Raw genomic sequence first — 22,013 nt, 5'->3', positions numbered from 1 at the left:
GGACAGTACACGAGCTGCAGAGTTCTGAATGTCCTGCAGTGTGGAGGGAGGTGGCGGGAAGGCCGGCGAGGAGAGAGTTCCCATAGTCCAGCCTTGAGGTGATAAAGGCGTGGACCAGGGTTTCAGCCGCGTGAGGGGTGAGGTAGTGCCGTAGTCTGGCGATATTCCGGAAGTGATGGAAGGCGGTGCCAGTTGTGGCGCGGATATGAGGGAGAAAGGACAGCTCAGGGTCGAACAGAACCCCGAGGTTCCTGATGGCTTTGAGAGGTGGAGAGTGCAGCCTTGGATGCTGATACTGTCAGCGCCTGAGGTGCGGAGGCGCTGACGTGAGCCAATCAGGAGGGCCTCAGTTTTGCGCACGTTGAGCTGAAGAAAGTTGTCTCTCGTCCAGGACTCGATGTCGGACAGACAGCTGTCAGGACATCGGGGGTCGTGGAGTTGAGGGAAGAGGAGGAAAGGTAGAGTTGGAGTTCAGGTCATTTATATAGATCAAAAACAGCAGTGGTCGAAATACTGACCCCCGGAGGGAACCCAATTCCCTCCAGTCAGAAAAATAACCGTTCACCACAGTTCGTTGTTCACTCCTGTAGATGTGTGTGTGTGTGACTGGTGTATAAGCCAGTCCAGAACCTTAGGGTCTTGTTTGACCCTCAAGTATCCTTTATACCCCACATCTGTGCCATGACCTGCTCTGCCTTCTCGTACCTCCGCAACATCAGCCGGCTCCACCACGGTCTCACACCGCAGGACGCCGAAACCCTCAGACACGCCTTCATTACATCGAGGCTCGACTATGCAAACTCATTGCTTGTCGGCCTCCCCAACTCCTCCCTCCATAGGCTGCAGATCATCTAGACTCTGCAGCCCGTGTCCTCTCCCGCACTAGGCTCCGTGACCCTATCGCCCCCATCCTCGCCCGACTGCACTGGCTTCCCATCACACAGAGGATACAGTTCAAGATCCTGGTCCTCACCTTCAAAGCCCTCCATGGTCTCGCTCCCCCTACCTCTGTGACCTCCTAACCCCCTATCATCCTGCTCGCTCTCTCCGCTCAGCGGGCTCCGCCCTGCTTCACGTCCCCAGCCTTGCTCACCCCACTATTGGCGGGTGGGCCTTCCACCACTTTGCCCCCATCCTCTGGAACTCCATCCCGCAGTCCCTCCATCTCGCCCCCTCCCTCGCCACCTTCAAGACCCATCTCAAGACCCTTCTCTTCGACTGCTTTTGATCTCCCTGTTTCCCCCCCTGCCCTCCATCCTCCCCGATCCTGACCCTCAGCTCGGGTCCGAAACTCAGTCTGTCCAGCGCCTTGGGACGTCCTCCCGACGTGAAAGGCACTGTACAAATGCAACGTTTTTTGTTTTTGTGTGTGTGTGTGTGACTGGTGTATCTCTGTAACTGTGTGTGTGTGTGTACGTATGACTGGTGTATCTGTGGGTGTGTATATGTATGACTGGTGTCATACATACACAGATACACCAGTCACACAACGACAACAACAACAACATGAGGGCAAATTCCCTACAGTTGAATGAACAAGACTGAGGCCCTCCTGATTGGTTCACACCAGCGCCTCAGCACCTCAGGCTCTGGCAGCATCACCCTCCATGGTTACACACTCCAACTCACCGCCAGTCAGGAACCTTGTGGTCTTGTTCGACCCTCAACTGTCTTTTCTCCCCCATATTCAAACCATGACCCGCTCTGCCTTCCCTCACCTCAGTAACATCGCCCGACTCCGCCACTACCTCACCCCTCAGGCCACTAAAACCCTTGTTCATGCCTTCATCACCTCCAGGTTCAACTATGCAAACTCCCTGCTTGTCGGCCTTCCCAACCCCTCCCTCCTCAGGCTGCAGATAATCCAGAACTCTGCAGCCCGTGTCCTCTCCCGCACCAAACTCCGTGACCCCATCTCCCCCACTCTCGCCCGACTCCATTGGCTCCCTATCCTTCAGAGTATCCAGTTCAAGATCCCCACCCTACCTCTGCCACCTCCTAACCCCCTACCAACCCGCCCGCTCCCTCCGCTCAGTCGGCTCTGACCTGCTCCACGTCCCCCGACCCACCCGCCCCACCATTGGCGGGAGAGCCTTCAGCCACTCTGCCCCAACCTCTGGAATTCCATCCCCCAATCACTCCGCCTCGCCCCCTCCTCAGCCTCCTTCAAGTCCCGCCTCAAGACCCTCCTCTTCAACCATGCCATCGGCCACCCCCCTTCCCCTCCCCTCCCTTACCCCCCCTGACCCCAGCTCGGGTCTGAAATGCTGTACACTGTCCAGCGCCTTGGGACGTCCTCCCGATGTGAAAGGCGCTATACAAATGTAATCTTGTTGTTGTTGTTTTATCTAAGTGTGTGTGTGTGTGTGTATGATTGATGTATCTGTGTGTATGTATGACCTGTGTGTGTGTGTGTGTAACTGGTGTATCTGGTGTATGTATGACTGGTGAACCTGTGTGTGCGTGTGATTGGTATATTTGTGTGTGTGTGTGTGTATGTATGACTGGTGTATCTGTGTGTGTGTATGTATGACTGACGTATCTGTGTGTGTGTGTGTGTATGTATGTATGACTGCTGTATCTGTATGTATATGTATAACTGATGTATGTGTGTGTGTGTATATGACGGGTGTATCTGTGTGTATGTGTGTACGTATGACTGGTGTATCTCTGTGTGTATGTATGTATGTATGTATGTATGACTGGTGTATCTGTGCTTGTACGTATGACTGGTGTATGTGTGTGTGTGTGTGTGTGACTGGTGTGTCTTTGTGGGTCTGTGTGAGATTGCTGTGTTTCTGTAGCTGTGTGTGTGAGAGATTGCTTTATCTCTGCAGCTCTGTGTGTGTATGTGAGAGAGAGAGAGAGAGAGCTCTTTATCTCTAAAGCTGGGACTATGTGCTGGATGGATCTCATTTGTCCCTGGACTCTCCAGCTCTGGCATTGGGCTCAGGAAAGCAGTCTCCTCCTCCAACACAGGACGTCTGGGAGAGAGAAAAAGAGAGAGAGAGCTTTTATTCAGATTTTTTTTAAAAAAAAGACTCTTGCAAACTCATTGCATTGCATTGCATTTTCCTGGTTGGGGTAGTAAATGCAAGGGGTGGAAGGCATCTAAAAAATCAGGCTGAAAGCTGAGTTTGCATGGTTCATGTTCTATATATATATATAGAGAGAGAGAGAGAGAGAGAGATTAGCAAAGGACCCAATCTGGGGCTTTGCTGCACTTTGGTCGCTTCTATCAATTATACTTTCACTTTCATTTATCCAACCATCTCTCCCTCTGGAGTTTTATTCCAGTGGTGGCTTGCTTTTTGGATGGTTTAACAGACTGAAGAGGGTCAAAGAGTCTTTCTCTCTGGGGGAGGGGGGGGGAGACCCACAGAAGCCAGAGGAACCAGTGTGGACTACCTCCTTTGGGTGTCTGGAGGTTAGCAGGATATTTGGACCACAGTTTGATGTTGCTTTTCTTTCTGTGTTGCTTTGCAGTGCAGTTTTGCTTGTTGTTATTTTTTTTGGGGGGGAGGTGGGGTGGGGCAGGGTGATGGTTGGGGTGGGTGGTGGTATAATTGTCCTTAAAAATGATGTGCAAGTAAATCCGGGAGTGGGGGTGCGCAGGTGAATTTATCGTCGTCGCATTTGATACGGAGCCTTGTCACGTTGTGGAAGTGGCTCAAAGCGCTTCGCGGAATATACTGTATTGTAAAGTGGACCGACTGCGTATTTGCTGGTCAGTTGCAGAGCGGAGTTTTGCCTATGTGCTTCCCCTTCTTACCTCGGTCTCGTCTCTGCCTGTTTTCAGGTTCCCTGCTCTTATCTACCCCATCAGCGGCAAGTTAGGAATTCTGCCCCTTCTCCCCCCCCCACATTCTCTAGAACTGCATCCCGCAGCCCCTCCGACTCACTCAAGGTTTCAAGATCTTCCTCTCTGACCAGGCTTGCGGTTATCTTTGCCCTCCCCAACTTCCTGGAGGGGTTGGTCCTTTGCTTCTAGGCCTCTGTCTCTGCAATTTCCTCCTTAACTTCCTGCTTCGTTCATTTCGCTGAACTTTCTCCTCTGGTAAACATTGAGTCCGTGTTTCAGTCCCGCACCCTGATGGTAGAGTATGAAGCGAAGGGAAAGGAAGGTCGTTACACCCCTACCCACAACCTGCTGCTTCCGCTCGACTGGCTCCAGCCACCTGCTCGTCCCTCATGCCCTCTGTTCCACCATCGGTGGCCGTGTTTTCTGCCACAACGCCTAGAGACCCTGGAACGCTCTTTCTCCGTCCCTCCACCCTGCCCCGTCCTTCCCTATCTTCAGGTCGCGCCTTAAGACGGTGCTTACGGTCACCTCCCACCTCCCCCGGCTCGGGGATGGCACCATCAAGTGCTCTGGGATGCCTCCCCGTTTGAGGGGCGCTATATAAAGCAAGTTGTTGTTGTGCGTATAGTATTGTCTTGTGCTCACGTGTTTACGCTGTGTGATATTTCTGTGTGATTTGTGGAGTCCTGGTGATTGGTCAGAGCGCTCGTCTCTTCTTGTTGTTGTTGTTGTTGTTGTTGTTGTTGAATAAGGCGCTGTAGCAAAATAAAGGATTATTATTATTATTGTAACCGGCTCCTTTGTGCTTGTGTCCGCCACAGGATGGACACTGTGGAGCAGGAGCCATGTTCTGCCGATGCCACACTGGAAGTTCACGGCATCACAGACGAGACCCAATTGGAGTTCCTGTCCTTGTACTTCGAGAACAAACGGCGTTCTGGTGGTGGGACCATCAAGTCCATTGAATACCGGAGGGATTACACACTTTTGACCTTCGAGAACCCAGCAGGTAATGTTACTGCAGCATTTTAGTAGCTTCTATGGAGTCCCGTAGTGTAGTGGTTAGAGCACTCGCCTCGCAAGCGAGAGGACCCGGGTTCGATTCCCGGGCAGAGCGAAACCTGAGGCAAGTTTCATAAGAATTTTGTTCGGCAAAAGAAGACCAAGGTCCATCTAGTTCACCTTCCACCAGCCTAGCAGTCGCTTGACATGTCGTATCCCAAACTATACACTGTGTCCTGAGAGACAGTTTCCTCGCTCCACACGCCTCTGTTTACATAGCAATAATTACGAACCCGGTTGTGAGTCGATTGGCGGATCGCTTTCCAGTGGTAATAATCCCTCCCCAAAACAAATTTGGTCACTCAAACCACGACTGTTTGTGGGACTCTGCTGTGCCAATTGGCTGCTGGGGTTCGCCCACAAAATATAAAACAACAAATTAGATTTGTATAGTGCCTTTCAGTCAACTCACCTAACAATATATCGTGTGAAGCGCTTTGAGATGTCTCGAAGACGCAATAAGGCGCTCTATCGAGTGCAAGGAGTATTATTTTAAAATTTAAATATTAAAAATACAGATTTCTACCTTCCTGACTGTGAACAGCAACAACAACAAGATTACATTTGTATAGCGCCTTTCACGTCAGGAGGACGTCCCAAGGCGCTGGACAGAGTACAGTATTTCGAAGGAAGAAACATAATATAAAATGCTCTTTTGTGTTTTTTTTGTGTGCCGGTTACAGTCGCTGAGAACGTGCTGGCAAATGGGAGACATAAATTCAACAACATTGAGCTGATAGTGAGGAGAGCTCGACCGCAAGACCCTGGGAAACTACTGCTGTGTGGGTTGAACCCAAAGACCGCGTACCAGACCCTGGAGCTATACCTGGAGCTGATCACTGGACTGGACAGTAACACCATGACTGTCCATTACACTCCGGACAGGAGCCAGGCCCTCATCCACTTCAAGGAGGCTCTTTCAAAGGAAGGTACATATAAACGTGGGGGTTTTTTATATCTTGTGGTCAGTTGATAGTCTGACTCCTATGGACACCCATCGCCGTGCTCAGAAATGTTCCACCCAGATAGAGTGTTCCATCTATGTTCATTTTGCGCACAAACCCCCAATCAATTTCACTTTACAGTATATTCTGCGAAGCTAACCAGCTACAACCGTATTGAGAGCACTGCCTGGCCAGCTTTCCCGCTTCTTGTCCAGCTAGGACCACCCTACCCGTTAGGGCTTTGGCTGCGGGGTTACCAGGAGCTGAGTGGGAGGATTCCCTGCCCCCAGTGACTGGTCGGCCCTTCCAGGTCCTGCCGATGGGCCGGGCTGTGCTGTCATCAACAGTGAGTGCCCTGGAATACTGAAGTCCCTCCTGGCTCACGAACCAGACTATTGAGACAGTCATAGAGGGTTGACTCGATTCTAACAGTCCATTGCTAAGCAGGTCACCTTGGAGCCAGTTCAACTACGAGGAGACCCGCTATACCTTTTCCATGAGGATAGGCACGGGGAGGAGCACTGCATAGCAAAGGGAACATGTTGCATTTGGGAGGAGGGAGCGGGGGGAGACACAACGGATGGGACATGGGCGAGGGGCGACCATTGCAGGGTGGGGCTGAGTGCGGATGCTCGGGGAGAATTGCGCATTGAAAATCTTCCTTTATAAGCATCCCCGTAACGTACTGGTTAGCACACTCACCTCACAGGCGAGGGGACCCTGATTCGATTCTCGGGTGGGGCGAAACCTTAGGCAAGTTTAGGTAATAATCCCTCCCGAAATAAAAAAAACCCCCAAGAATAACAATTTGATCACTTCAATCCACGACTGTTTGTGGAACGCTGCTGTGCACAATTGGCTGCCGCATTTCGCACACAAAATATACAGTCGATTAACAGTACATACAGCGAAGAGCTTCAAGACGTCTCAATGTCGTAATAATAATAATAATCCTTGCATTTGATATAGCGCTTTTCACATCTTCTCGACATCTCAAAGCTCTTCACAGGATGGACCGTAAAGTGAATTGACAGTATATTTGCGTGTGAAACACGGCAGCCAATTGCGCACAGCAGTGTCCCACAAACAGTCGTGGATTGAATGACCAATTTATGATTGTTTTGTTTTGGAGGGATTATTATTAGATGTGTGGAGTAAGGAAACTTGCCTGAGGTTTCGCCCTCTGCCGGGAATTGAACTCAGGTGTCTCGCTTAAGGCGAGTGCTCTAACCACTGAGCTGTAGGACTATAGCATCACAAGGCGCTATATCAAATGCAAGGATTATTATTATTATTATTATTTATTACAAGAATGTGACTCTTCAGTTCTCAGGAAGTTGAAGGAGAAGTTTGAGAGCAGGCGCCTGGATGGAGCCAGTGTCAGAGCGGAGCAGGTCCGGGTGACGGACCGCGTTCTGGTGGAGAACTTCGACGATGATTGCCTCCTGAACCTTTACTTCGAAAGCCCACGGAGCCATGGGGGGAGCGTCACCAAAGTGACCCGGCTCCCCGGGGGTAGAGCTGTCGTGACGTTCCACGAGTGGGAAGGTATTTGGTTCTGTTCTCCCCGCGTTCGGCCCGTCCCACCATCCGCGGTCGGGCCTTCAGCCTCTCTGTCCCCACCCTTTGGAACTCCATCCCTCAGCCCCTCTGTCTCGCCCCCTCCCTCGCCTCCTTCAAGACCTTCCTCTTTGACCCCACCTTCAGTCGACCGCCTACCCTCCCCGCCCTCCACGTCTCCTGATCCCAACCCTCAGCTTGGGTCCAAATCCCTGACTGAGCAGCTCCTTGGGACGTTTTCCTGATGTGAAAGACGCGATACACATGTAATTTAATCGGGGAGGTTCAGATAATAATAATAATAATAATAGTTATATTTGATATGGCGCCTTGTCACATCAGCACAAAACATAGCAGGGATTGAAGACCGTCGGTTAGCTGAAGTCCAGTGAAAGCCTTCACTGTTCCTGTTGAGGCCTTTCTGTGAGGATCCGTGTCGATTCATTCACTCAAATGCAAATTAGTTTTGGAGTCCCGCAGCACATCGGTTAGAGCACTCGCCTCGCTAAAGCAACAGGACCTGGGTTCGATCCCCGGGTGGGGCGAAACCTTCGGCAAATTTCCTTACTCCGCACACCTCTGTTTACCTATAGCAGTCAGTAGGAACCCGGTTGTTCGTCGAGTGGCAGATCGCTTTCCGGGGGTAACAATCCCTTTAATAATTAACAAAAAATTAAAAACGACAGAAAATAATAATTTGGCGACTCAATCCATGACTTCGTGGAAAACTGCTGTGCGCAATTGGCTGCCGTGTTTCGCCCACAAAATATACAGTCAGTCCACTTTACAGTATATTCTGTGAAGCGCTTTGAAGCCTCAACCAAGTGATAAGGCGCTGTATCAAACGCAACGAGCATTATTATGATGATGATTATAATTTTTATAATTTTTTTTCTTTTTGGCCCGTCTCAACACCTTCCTCTTCGACCGCATCTCCGGTCACCCTCCTACCCCCACCCTCCCTTGACCCTCCCCACCCCTCTGTGATCCCAACCCACAGAGGTGCGACCCGCTGATTGTCCAGCGCCTTGGGACATCCTCCTGACGTGAAAGGCTCTGTATGCAGTTAGCTGCTGCTGTTGTTGTTGTTGTTGTTGTTGCGTTAGTTTTCTGCCCCGTTACCTGTTGTACCTGAAGACGGTCATCTTTGTTCACAGCTGTCGACCGGGTACTAAAGCACGAGCAGTGGCTGAAGGGGCAGCTGCTGATCATACGCCCTCATTACGACTTCCTCCAACCCCCGGACAGCGAGCCTGAGCCCAAGGCCCGGGCGGACGCTAAGCCGGGCGTCTCCGCCCAGCCGCGGGAGGAGCTCTCCAGCACCGTCAACGTCCCCGACGAGCTGAAGATGGAGCTCCTGCGCACCAGCCGGCTCCTGCGGGAACTCCAGGAGGCGGAGCGCTCCGAGGTCTCCGTACAAGTCTCCGAGGGAAGCGTCCGCGTGACCAGCCGGGACAGTCTCCTCATCGAGAGGACCAAGAACCGGATCCTGGAGTTCCTGAGCTCCGTGGCTCAGGCCACCCTGACGGTCACCGCAGACGAGGCCAGATTCCTCTCTCGGAGCGAAGTCCGAGATCACCTCCAGGCCTCTCTGCTGGGGCAGGGCGCTCCGGCCCGCTACTCGCTCTCGGGTGGTCTGCTGACGGTGGCCGGGTTCTCCTCGGCCACGGCACAAGCGATCGCCCAGCTGATCAAGAAGGAGCTGAGCCACATTAACGTCCCGGTGTCTGACCGGCAGCTCCACGCTCTGAGCTCCCCCGACTGGCAGAAACTGGTCTCGTCCCTGAGGTGTTGTCAGGTCCAAGTCTCCCACTCTGGTGACCGGGTCCACCTCCTCACCCTGGGGGAGTTCCGAGCCGAAGCCGAGAAACGGCTGGAGGATTATTTTGGGGAAACTGGTTTGCAGGAGTCGGTGATCGTGATGGAGTCTGGGAAGCTGAGGTTCCTGCAGGATAATTACCACGAGGTGCTGGCTGGCATCGGACAGGTCTCCATCGTACCCCTGGAAGGGAATGATATCACTGGGCTGAGGGTGAGAGTTCCTCTTGTGTTTGGGATGCGGGGTGTCTGTGTGTTTGGGGTGGGGGGTTGTCTGTGTGTCTGTGGCGGGGGTGGGTGTCCTTGTGTCGGAGGTGGGTGTCTGCGTGTCTGGGGGGGGGGTGGTCTGCGTGTCTGGGGTGGGGGGGGGCTGTCTGCGTGTCTGGGGTGGGGGGGTGTCTGTGGGGGGCGTGTCTGTGTGTGTTGGGGGGTGTCTGTGTGTCTGGGGGGGTTTATCTGTGTGTCCGGGGGGGGGTTTATCTGTGTGTTTGAGGGGTTTATCTGTGTGTCTGGGGTGGGGGGATATCTGTGTGTCTGGGGTGGGGGGTGTCTGTGTGTCTGGGGTGGTGGGGGGGTCTGCGTGTCTGTGACGGTGGGGGGTGTCTGCGTGCCTGTGGCGGGGGTGGGTGTCTGCGTGTCGGGGGTGGGTGTCTGCGTGTCTGGGGTGGTGGGGGGGTTGTCCGGGGGTGGGAGGCTGTGTCTGCGTGTCTGGGATGGGGCAGTGTGTCTGCATGTCTGGGGTGGGGGGCGTGTCTGCCTGTCTGGGGAGGGGGGGTTTAATCTGTGTGTCTGGGGGGGGATTTAATCTGTGTGTCTGGGAGGGGTTTAATCTGTGTGTCTGAGGGGGTGGGGTATCTGTGTGTCTGGGGTGGGGGGGGTGTCTGTGTGTCTGAGGTGGGGGGTGGTATTTGTGTGTCTGGGGTGGGGGGTGTAACTGTGTGTCTGGTGTGGGGGGGGGATATCTGTGTGTCTGGTGTGTGTGGGAGGGTATCTGTGTGTCTGGGGTGTGGGGGGTGACTGTGTGTCTGGTGGGGGAGTGTCTGTGTATCTGGGGTGGGGGGATGGGGGTCTGTGTATCTGGGGTGGGGGGGTATCTGTGTGTCCGGGGTGGGGGGGGGGGGTGCGGGTGTGTTGGGCCTGTGTGGGTATCAGGGATTATGAGTTGCTGTCCGCTGTCTCTCCTGACTGACCACACGGGCTGCCCCTCCTGTCCTGGACAGATCAGCGGGAGCGCCAGCGCCTGCCAACCTGCGGACGAGCTCCTCCGCAGCATCATCTCCAGCATCTGCTCCAGCACCGTGATGCTCCAGCACCCCGGCATCGCCCGCTTCCTGCTGGAGGAGCGAGGGAGGAATATCCTGAAGCAGTTGGAGACCAAGTACAGGTGCACGTTCGGGCTGGAGAGAGTCCGCTGGCTGCCCCTGGAGCCTGAGGTACGACAGTACCCGAACCCACGCTTGCAGCATGTCAGACCTCACACAGTCGCGCACCGATCGTCTGCTCCCTCCCTCGACCCCTTCAAGGCCCGTCTTGAGACCCTCCTCCTTGACCTCGTTTTTGGTCCTCTTTCTCCCACAAAATATACACTTCGGTTCACTTTACGGTGTATCCCGTGAAGCGCTTTGAGACGTCTCAACGACGTGACAAGGCACGATATCGCATGCGCGGTTTATTAATATTATTATCTTCCCTCCGCTCTTGACTCCAGTTCCCAGCTCGGGTACAAACCTTTCACTGTCCAACAACAACAACTTGCATTTATATAGGGTCCCTCACGCAGAGTAGAGTCCCAGAGTGCTTGACAGCGCCTGGGACATCCTCCCAACGTGAAAGGCGAGGGAGCTCAGTTGCTTTCATAGGTAGTCGCAACACAGAAAAAATAATAATACTACAACTAATAATCCTTGCGTTTGATGCAGCGCCTCATCAAGTCGTTGACAGGTCTCAAGGTGCTTCACAGAGTATATTGTAAAGTGGATTGACTTATTAGTACTAAATTTGTCCACAGAAGTGGGCTTTGTGACTGACGGGTACAAATGTGGAGTCCTGTAGCTCAGTGGTTAGAGCACTCGCTTTGCAAGTGAGAGACCTGAGTTCAATCCCAGGCAGAGGGCGAAACCTTGGGCAAGTTTCCTTACTCCACACAGAGCCTAATAATAATCCCTCCAAAACAAAACAATAATAAATTGGTCATTTTCAATCTACGACTGTTTGTGGGACATTGCTGTGCGCAATTGGCTGCCGCGTTCGCCCACAAATATACAGTCAATTCACTTTACAGTGTGTTCTGTGAAGCGCTTTGGGACGTCCTCCCTACGTGAAAAGTGCTATATCAAATGCAAGGATTATTATTATTAAATGTAGGTTTCCATTGTATAGACGCAGGTTGTGGTGGCATCATTTTTAAGTTATGGTTGTCTTTTTAATAAACCAGCATTCCCTGGACAGCTCGGAGAAATGGATAACTCCCAACTTCCAAAGAAGCGGTTCCGGTGGTAGAGAGAGGTCCATCCAATCCCACCAACAGCCCCCGGTCAGTGTCACTGATCCCAATGGGAATCGTCTGGATCTGGGTGAGTGGGACATCCTGTAGAGTATTGGTTAGAGCACTTGCCTGCTTACCTAATTCCAGAGAGTATTAGGCGCAGGTTGACGGCAAACGCTGGCAAACGTTACATGCAACAGGAATTAGAGTAGAAAGCCTGACAACCACAATGTCAGGCTCCCTTTCTATTTTGCATTCCCTCTGTCTCTCTCTCTCTCTCGCTTTCACACTCTCACTCGGTGTCGCTTTCTCTCTCTCTTGCTCTCTTTCTCTTTCTCTCTTGCTCTCTTTCTTTCGCTGTCTCGGTCTCGCTTTCTTTCTCTCTCTCGGCCTCACTTTCTCTCTCTCTCTCTCTCTCTTGTTCTCTTAACTCTTAACCCTCATACACACATTCATAACATCGAGGCTTGACTATTCAAACTCTCTGCTTGTCGGCCTCCCCAAATCCTCCACTCCATAGACTGCAGATCATCCAGCACTCTGTAGCCCATGTCCTCTCCCGCACCAGGCTCTGTGACCCTATCATCCCCATCCTCGCTCGAATCCCCTGGCTGCTCATCACACAGAGGATACAGTTCAAGATCCTGGTCCTCACCTTGAAAGCCCTCCATGGTCTTGCTCCCCTTTACCTCTGCGACCTCCTAACCCTCTACCATCCTGCTCGCGCTCTCCCCTCAGCGGGCTCTGGCCTGCTTCACATCCTCCGCCTCGCTCACCCCACTATTGGCGGGTGGGCCTTCCGCCACTCTGCCCGCACCCTCTGGAACTCCATCCCACGGTCCCTCCTTCTTGCCCCCTCCCCTGCCTCCTTCAATATCCATCTCAAGACCCTCCTCTTTGACCGTGCCTTCGATCAACCTCCATCCTCCCCACTGCCCTCCACGCACCCCGATCCCGACCCCCAGCTCGGGTCCGAAACACTGTCTGTCCAGCGCCTTGGGACATCCTCCCAACGTGAAAGTTGCTAAACAAGTGTAATTTTGTCGTTTGTTTTATGGTTAACTGTTTCAATGTAATATCCATTCAGGTATGATTACAAATCTAATTGCCTCAATCGATGGAGATGAACCGATGGCCACATCTGTTGAAACCGGCAATGAAGCTGGAGAGATCCCAGCTGCCCGAGGATCAGCTGCCACCAGCGAAGCCAGTTCCCCTGAAGAAGATCTGTACACAGAACCACTGGCTCAAACCATGAGCATGGCCAGGGAGGAAGAGGAATTAGAGATCATAGAGATGGACACTGTAACTCAGCAGGAAGGTGGCAATGAAGGTGACGGTGATGGCGAGCGTTTGGAAGACTCTGGGATGATGCTGGTAGCGTCTGATAAAGACCTTGAATTCGCTACCAAGTTATCTCTGGAAACCTTCCAGACGGAGAGGAACCTGGATGAAGATGCTCAGTTACTGCTCGCTCTGCAATGTTCCATGGACAACAGGAGCCGAGAGGACGAGGAGCTCCAGAAAGCCCTCGAGCTGTCCATGGTGGAGAGCCATCGGTCGATGGAGCTGGAAATGTCCAACAACATGGAGAGCTCAGGGGCCAGCGCCATGGAGGACGTCCTGCAGATGTCCATCCAGGATGCTGTGGAAGCCTCCAATTCCGCGCAGTTGACTGTCTACGGAAACTGTGACCTGGACTTCAGGAGGGTCAAAGCCGAGCTGGAGAAGATCATCCAATCCAATTTGCGTCGGGAAGAGATCGAGAACGACTGCCTTCAAGAACTGTCCTCCGAGCACGAACGTTACCTGTCGCACCTCCAGCGCCAGCACGGGGTGACCATCACCCGGCGAGGTGCCGTGCTGCAGGTGTACGGCTTTGCCGACTACACCATGCGCGCCAGCACGAGGGTCAACCGGCTCGTCAACAGGGCCCTCCGAGAACAGAAGGCCCAAGTGGAGGAGGCCGAGGTCGCCAGGTCGGTCAAGTGGGTGCGTTACGGTGCAGAGGAGGGAGCCACCCCCGTCCCCTATCCAGCGAGCGCCAACGCTTTCATCGAGCAGGCGTTCCAGCACAAGCAGAAGAAGGTGGAAGTGATGTTCGACCACAAGCCCTACACCGTCAACCTGGATCGTATGGAGGAGTACAACATCGGAGCAGCCAAGGCACTGCGGATCGAGAGGCAGACCCTGGGCAGCCCGACCGGTAACTCTACCTACTGTCATAATGTGATATTACATTGTAATAACAATAATAATAATCCTTGCATTGAATACAGCGCCTTATCATGTCCTTGAGACGTCTCAAAGAGCTGCATATGATATACTGTAAAGTGAATCGACTGCATATTTTGTGGGCATTTCCTCTCCGCTTCCTGTATCAAACCATGTTGGCAGGTTGATCGATCGGGGGATGGTGGGGAGGGATTGGCAAACTCATTCCTACACTTGCTCAACACTCGCCCGCCCAGCGCAACATCCACAGAGGAGTTTTAATGCTCTATCCCAGATACGCTGACTCTGCTGGGATCAGTACCTGAGAAGATAACTATTTAACCCATCACCCTGGTCTGTATGGAAAAGAGAAGGGAGTTTCTCTCTCTCCCGGTGTCCTGGCCACTAATCCCCCAAATAAAATTGGTCACTCACTCCATGGCTGTTTGTGAGGCACTGCTGTATGTAAATAGATTGCCGCGTTTCGCCCGCAACATACACAGTCACTGCATTTCACAATAAATCCCGTGAAGCACTTTGGGGTGTGAAAGAAGCTATATCAAATGCAAGAATTTCTATTATTTTTATTATTATTGGTCTGAGTATTATCTCATCCTATTATCTCCCTCTCTTAGACCAGGAAGTTTTGACCTTGGCTTCGGGAAACATTGAGCTGGTTCGGGTGAACGAAGCAACTGATGAATATCGTAAACTTATCCGACCTTTCTACGATACTCTGCAAGACTTTTACAACAAAATCCGAATCGTGAAGGTCAGCTCGAAGCGTCTCTTGACCTTGTACAGTTTTAATAATTTTTTGGGTGTCAGCCGGTGGGTGTCTTGATACATGCGGAAGCCCGTCATCACACAGCATGTAAAACAGCCCTGGTCAAAGTTGCTACCGACATTCTACCATCTGCGACCAGGGCTTCTCTCTTGCCTCCTCCTCCTCCTCGACCTCTCTGCTGCCTTCGACACTGTCGACCATTCTATCTTCTTTCGCTGCCTCTCCTCTCAGCTCAATCGTCGCAGACCTGCCCTTGCCTGGTTCGAATCCTACCTCTCCCACCGACCCCACTTTGTCTCCACTAACGGCTTCTCCTCCAGCCCTCAGGGCTCTGTCCTTGGTCTCCTTTTCAACATTTGCATGCTCCCTCTTAGTGACATCATCCGTAGACATAATAATAACCATTGCATTTGATATAGTGCTTTTCACGTCTTCGAGACGTCTCAAAGCGCTTCACAGAATATACTGTAAAGTGAATTGACCGTATATTTGTGGGTGAAACGCGGCAGCCAATTGCGCACAGCACGGACTGCCGGTCGGACAGAGCAAACCTCCCCAGTTAAATGTTCCATGTCCACCGCCTTGCCCGCCCCACCATTGGCGGGCCTTCAGGCCCTCTGCCCCCACCCTCTGGAACTCCATCCCACAGTCCCTCTGCCTCGCCCCTGCCTTGCCTCCTTCAAGACTCATCTCAAGAACCTCCTCTTCGACCGTGCTTTCAATCACTCTGCTTCCCCCCTCCCTGGCCTCCGCCCTCCCCTACCCCTATCGTCCCTGCCCTCCACCCCTCCTGATCCCAACCACCAGCTTGGGTGCGGAAACCCTGACTATCCAGAGCCTTTGGACGTGCTCCTGATGTGAAAGACACCATATAAATGTAATTTGTTGTTGGTAAGATTATCCAAACCAAACTGAGAATTCCATGCCTCCTGCCTACACATGGAAATTCAACTGGCCCATAGCTAAACATGACCGTTGTGAGAATGTGAGCTGGGGGAGGGAGCGTTAAGTTTGAAGGTGTGCACAGCTGTGGAACTCACCACCTTGTTAAGCCTGGGGCAAAAACAGAGAGAACTGGGAAAACTCAGCAGGTCGGGCAGCATCTATGGAGAAAGGAAAGTGAGTCAATGTTTTGGGTCCACGACCCATCATCAGTTTTGGACCCGAAACGTTGACTCACTTTCCTTTCTCCATAGATGCTGCCTGACCTGCTGAGTTTTCCCAGTTCTCTCTGTTTTTGTTTCAGAATCCAGCGTCCGCAGTATCTTGTGTTTTGTTCACTGTTTGTGGGAGACTGCTGACATTTGTCCAAAATATTGAGCGAAATTCACTTTGCAGTATGTTCTATGAAGCGCTTTGAGACTTCTCAACGATGTGATAAGGCGCTCTATCAAGCGGAGATATACCAGCGTGGAGTCCTGTAGCTCAGTGGGTAGAGAGCTCACCTCACAAGCGAGAGACCTGGGTTCGATTCCCGATAGGGCCAAACCTTGGGCAAGTTTCCTTACTCCACACCCCTGATGATAATCCCTCAAGAAAAAAAACAATAATAAATTGGTCACTTAAATCCACAACTGTTTGTGGGGACACTGCTGTGCGCAATTGGCTGCCGTGTGTTCCCCACAAATACACAGTCAGTTCACTTTACAGTATATTCTGTGAAACACTTTGAGACGTCTCCAAGGCGTGAAAAGTGCTATAGAAAATTCAAGGATTGTTATTATTATTGTGCTGACCGTGTGCTTTGTGGTCACAGGTGGAGAAGGTGAATAACCCACTGCTGTACCAGCAGTACATGCTGAAGAAAGCCAAGCTGCAGGCCGTGTTGGGCCAGACCAACGTTGAGCGAGTCCTCTACCACGGCACGAATGAAGAGAGCGCCAAAGAGATCTACGTTCACGGCTTCAACAGGAGTTTCTGTGGAAAGAACGGTGAGACTTCACGTATCCCTTGGGGGTGGGGGAGGAAGAGGGTATCTATCTCAGGAGATTGGTGTGTATCACTCAAGGGACTGATATATCTCTCAAGAGAATGGGACGTCTCTTGAGGTAGGGAGGATTGGTATATATTGGAGTTCTGTAGCATATTGGTTAAAGCACTCGCCTCACAAGTGAATTGACTGTACATTTTGTTGGAGAAATGTGGCAGCCAATTGCGCACAGCAGTGTCCACAAGCAGTCATGGATTGATATTATATATTGCGAGGCAAGTGCTTTAACCACTGAGCTACATATCAAACGCAAGGATTATTATTATCTAAAGAACTGGTCAAACTGGTTCGATGGGTTGAATGGCCTCCACCTGTGCCTGTTTTCTGTGTCAATTTGTGGCTGAGATCAGGAAAAGAAATTTGAAATAATATTATAATTATTATAATAATAAATAATAACAGAAATAATAAGGATCATTATTATTAGGAAGTTCAAGCCAATTACAAAACGTAATAATACTGTGGGATTTTTAACGCCCGCCTCAATGGATAGATGGGGCCTCGGTTCAAAACATCTCGGCTGACTCTCCAGTGAGGTCCTGGGGGATTGCTGCCTTGTTAGACGTGCTGTTATTTGGAATGAGATGTTATAAATCAAAGCCCCATCTATCTGTTGAGATGGGTGTTAAAGATCCCATGGTATTATTTTCAGAATGCCTTCCCTGACCATCCTCGAGATGAATTGGTTTGTGGGACCATACTTTGTGTGTTTTTTAAAAAAAATCAATATACAGAAAGCAGCACTGCCCAGTGTGGATTACATGTCAAGCACTTTAAGACCTGTAGCATATTGGTTAGAGCACTCGCCTTGCAAACAAGAGGACCTGGGCTTGATTCCCTGCAGGGCAAAACCTTGTGTAAGTTTCCTTACTCCACACACCTCTGTTTTCCTAGCAGTAAGTAGGAACCCGGTTGTTAGTCGATTGGCGGATTGCATTCCTTTACTCTACACTGCATTCTGCGAAGCTCTTTGAGACTTCTCAACGATGTGATAAGGCACTATATCAAATGCAAGGATTATTATTGTTTAAGATGTTTCAGCATGATAAAGTATTGGAAAAATGTAAGTTCTGTTTCTCCTCTTTCCTCCGACACTGTTGTTAATGGTTTCCACACCCGTACACACACAAGTACACACCCACCCAAGAACTGTAATAATAATGAATAATAATCTTTGCATTTGATATAGCGCCTTAGCACGTCACTGAGACATCTCAAAGCGCTTCACAGGATATATTGTAAAGTGGACTGACTATCTTGTGGGCGAAATGCGGCAGCGAATTATGCACAGCAATGTCCCACAAACTGTTGTGGATTGAGTGACCAATTTTTTGGGGGAATGCAATCTGCCAAATCGACTAACTTACTGGAAGGTAAACAGAAGTATGTGGAGTAAGGAAACTTGCCTAAGGTTCCGCCCTGGCAGGAATCAAACCCAGCTCGTTTGGCTTGTGAGGCGAGTGTGCTAACCACTATATTACAGGATTCCACCAAAAACCGTATGTACTGTTTTGATACTGATTTGTTCCATCTGATTCTGTTCTAGCGACGCTTTACGGGCAGGGTGTCTACTTTGCAACCAACGCTGTCATGTCAGCGCAGGACAACTACTCCCCACCCAACGAACAGAAGCATAAATTTATATTCGTGGTGAACGTTCTGACCGGGGCGTACGCCAAAGGGGAAAGCTCGATGAAGGCTCCCCCTCTGAAGCAGGACTCCACCATGCCTCTCCGCTACGATTGCGTGGTGGATGACTGCAGGAATCCCACCATCTTCGTCATTTTCAACGACACTCAGGCTTACCCACAATATTTGATCACCTGCCTGAGAAATTGACGCTTCTCTCATCTCGGCTTCTGCTCTTTTCCCTTCTTAACTCCCATTCCCTGAACTGTGACATTTGCTCCACTCAATACTGTGAGATGGTTAATTTTTCCAGATTATTCTGCTGCTGCTGTTCCAGGGATTTCCTTTCGCCTCCTTTGCCTCTTTCGCCTGCAAGGAGATGCCAGTCTCTTGTAGCGGATTGGTTAGAGCACTCGCCTCACAAGTGAGGACCTGGGTTTGATTCCCAGGCAGGGCGAAGCCTTAGGCAAGTTTCCTTATTCCACACGCCTCTATTTACCGAGCAATATAGGAAACCAGTTGTTTTGCTTTTCCTGGGATAACAATCCCTTCAAAGAAAAATAAAATAAAAAAAATAAAAATTGTTCCCACGACTGTTTGTGGGACACTGCTGGGGCACAATTGGCTGCCGAGTTTCGCCCACAAAATAAAGTCAATTCAGTTTACAGGATATTCTGTGAAGTGCTTTGAGACGTCTTGAAGACGTGATAAGCCGCTGTTAAATGCAAGCATTCTTATTCTATATATCGAATGTAGTATAACTAGGTGACGGGTGGGGGGATAGCTATCCAGTAAATTTTTGCCATGTTGCTCAGCTCACACGTATGGTAATTTTGGTGAGCCCATCGTGTTTAATGTAAGGCTGGTTCCTGGGTTGCTCAATACAATTTAGGTGTTGGCCAGGCTCAGTTGGTAGTGCCTTTGCCTCTGAGTCAGAAGGTTGTGGTTCTTCCTAATAAGAAGTTAAACCAACGACTCATCTGCTTGATCGGATGGGTGTTGAAATCTTGTGATACTTTAAAAGAGAAGGGAGTTTTTCCTGGTGTCCAGGCCAACAATCCTCCAGATAAAATTGGTCATGTGTTTCAAAACTCTTTGTGGGACATTGCTGTGTGCAAAATAGCTGCCTTGTTTGCTCACAGATAGTCACCACACTTACAGAAATCCCCTATAAAGCACTTTTGAGTTTTGATAATTTAGATAATTAATCAAACGCAAGCAGATTTTATTTTAATGCGTTTGATCATTGAGTATTTGGTGAACGTCGTAAGATTTGCTGTCATGTCTTTGTGGCGTGGCTGCTTACGCCTGAGGTAACTTGGTGTGACTGTCCGTGTGGGAAATAATAATAATTATCCTTGCATTTGATATAGCACCTTATCACCTCGTTGAGACATCTCAAAGAGCTTTCTGATCAAATGAGTTCCTAACCAGCTTTGTGTAAGTCGCTTCATCACCACCGGTCAGGGCCTGTGTACCAAGTTCTTAATTTCGGCCACAAAATCTACTTTCCAATGTATCCCGTGAAGCACTTTGAAATGTCTCAATGATGTGATAAGGTGCTGTATCAAATGCAAGGATCATTATTCTCATTGTTCCTTTTGGGCCAAACCTCAACTAAAGGGAAAGTTATGTGGCCTTATCTCTTGCTTCCTGCCAGTGTTGCTTTGAATGACACAACTCCCCCAACCCCTGGCAGCTTGCCCTCTTTATTTAGGCCCCCACCCCCTTGCCCACCGAGGCTGTGTGTGGCGGGGGAGTGGATTCAGGGGGAGTTAAGGAAAGATACAAATTTATGTTTGAACTGTGTAAAGTATTGCAATATTATGTTCAATTTAAAAATAAAGACATCCATTTCTGCAGTTACTGCCCGATATATTTATTGTGGGAAAGTGGAGAAAGAGATGTTGAGATCATCGCAGTGACATTGCATGTGTTTTGCTGAGTTTTTGAACAGGCAGTTGATGACACCTGATCACGGGGCTCAGAGATATTCAGCCTTGCAGTGGTACAGATGGATTTGAAGTACTATTCTCACTGGTACAAGTGTTGAGAGGAGACCAGATAGAGGTCTTTAAAATTATCAAAGCTTTGTTAGTCAATAGGGAGAAATTATTTCTACTGGTCGTTGAGGTAGTGACTCGAGAACATCGATTTAAGATAGTCAGCAAAGGAGCAAACGGGGGAAGATTCTTGAGTTATTGTGGTATGTGAAATGTCTTGCTGGGTAAGGCAGTTGACATTAACTTTCAAGAGGGACTATTTGGATATCTGAAAAGGAGCAATTGGCAGGGCATGGGGGTAAAGGCAGGTACATGGGACAGAATGGACTCCTCTTTCAAAGAGCCAGCAACAAAACAAGCAACTTGCAGTTATATAGCACCTTTAATGTGGGTTGGTGTCTTGGAGCACTCAGCCACAAACATAGTTGAAATGGTCTTGATCTGTGCTGTGAATCCGTGTGGTTCTGAGGCCGCTCGCAGGGCAGAGCAGTGACAGATTGGGACCTCTTTTTTTAAAAACCAAAGCCAGTTCCTGAATTTACAGGAAGTCAGTGTGTAACCACTTAATTTCCCTTCCGATAGTTTTTGGTCAGCTGGGGGTCTGACACACATGGAAACCCATCACCATGTTTCCTCAGAGGATCCAAAACCAAAATTCCATGCAGAGAAAGCCAGAAAACATTTTATAGAAAATTTAATTCACTAAAAGAAGTACTGTACAGAGTTAAATCTTACATTGACCATCATTCACTAGTTAATAAAAAATGTCATAAAAGATGAAATGCATCAGTCCAGACCTTATAATATTCCTTGCATTTGATATAGCACTTTTCACGACTTCTCGACGTCTCAAAGCGCTTCACAGAATATGCTGTAAAGTGAATTGACTGTATATTTGTGGGCGAAACGCAGCAGCCAATTGCACACATCAGTGTCCCACAAACAGTCGTGGACTGAAGTGACCAATTTATTATTGCTTTTTTTCTTGAGGGATTATTATCAGGCATGTGGAGTAAGGAAACTTGCCCAAGGTTTCTCCCTGCTGGGAATCGAACCCAGGTCTCTCGCTTGCGAGGCTCTAACCACTGAGCTACAGGTCTCCACAAGGTGGACTCCATCTTAGATACAGTCCCACACAAGAGATGCGACTCCTGCACTCTGCCTCGGTGAGTGCTGCTGCTGTAATCAAGATTCTTTCTGCTGGGCCTGGGGTGGGATTATAATAATAATAATTGGTGACAAAGGCAAAAGACGGCAACAAATCACTTGATTCTCAATAATCAGCATTGTGAAGGGGTGACTGGATTAACAGTTCAGTTGCACGGCATGATCACTGAACAGTTCTAAGCAATGTCACTAATTTTGCTCTTAGACTCTATGGGGAAAAATTACCCTCAAATTTCCTCCTTCCAACCTAGAAAAAAGGAGTTTGAACTGAATAAACACGTGTTTGCTGATGAGCAGAGCCTCAGCCAGCCCGTCCTGCAGGCTACAATTCCACTGAATGACAATAAGATATTTCAGCAGCCATTGATTTACAAGAGGAGTCTTTCAATTCCATTCAGTTACATCACCAGTTTACTAGGCAGCAGCAACGGATTCAAACCTATTGTTTCTGGATCGCAGACCAATGAGGAATTTAACACACCAGAGTAATAATAATCCTTACATTTGATATAGCACCTTATCACGTTGCAACATTTCAAAACACTTCACAGA

At 49.9% G+C, this 22,013-nt stretch overlaps 1 protein-coding gene across 1 annotated transcript; it reads left to right on the top strand.

Moving 5' to 3' along the window:
- Positions 1 to 3,195: 3,195 nt before the first annotated feature.
- parp10 (poly(ADP-ribose) polymerase family member 10) lies at positions 3,196 to 18,694 on the top strand. Its single transcript, XM_007895033.2, has 11 exons — positions 3,196 to 3,427; positions 4,624 to 4,811; positions 5,548 to 5,793; positions 7,135 to 7,356; positions 8,526 to 9,400; positions 10,407 to 10,619; positions 11,621 to 11,759; positions 12,759 to 13,877; positions 14,521 to 14,657; positions 16,429 to 16,603; positions 18,209 to 18,694. The coding sequence occupies exons 2-11, from the start codon at positions 4,625 to 4,627 to the stop codon at positions 18,499 to 18,501; spliced, it is 3,606 nt and encodes a 1,201-aa protein (XP_007893224.2). The 5' UTR covers positions 3,196 to 3,427; position 4,624; the 3' UTR covers positions 18,502 to 18,694.
- Positions 18,695 to 22,013: the final 3,319 nt, after the last annotated feature.

The sequence above is a fragment of the Callorhinchus milii genome, unplaced genomic scaffold, assembly GCF_018977255.1.
Source record: "Callorhinchus milii isolate IMCB2004 unplaced genomic scaffold, IMCB_Cmil_1.0 Scaffold2, whole genome shotgun sequence".
NCBI lineage: Eukaryota > Metazoa > Chordata > Chondrichthyes > Chimaeriformes > Callorhinchidae > Callorhinchus > Callorhinchus milii.
Note: the sequence above shows the minus strand (reverse complement) of the source record. Positions and strands in the feature narration are given on the sequence as shown.

Coding starts and splice junctions, on each gene's coding strand:
- parp10 (XM_007895033.2), top strand. CDS start 4,625: ATGGACACTGTGGAGCAGGAGCCATGTTCTGCCGATGCCACACTGGAA. Junction 5,794..7,134: donor GGAGGCTCTTTCAAAGGAAG/GTACATATAAAC, acceptor GTGACTCTTCAG/TTCTCAGGAAGTTGAAGGAG. Junction 11,760..12,758: donor TGGGAATCGTCTGGATCTGG/GTGAGTGGGACA, acceptor ATATCCATTCAG/GTATGATTACAAATCTAATT.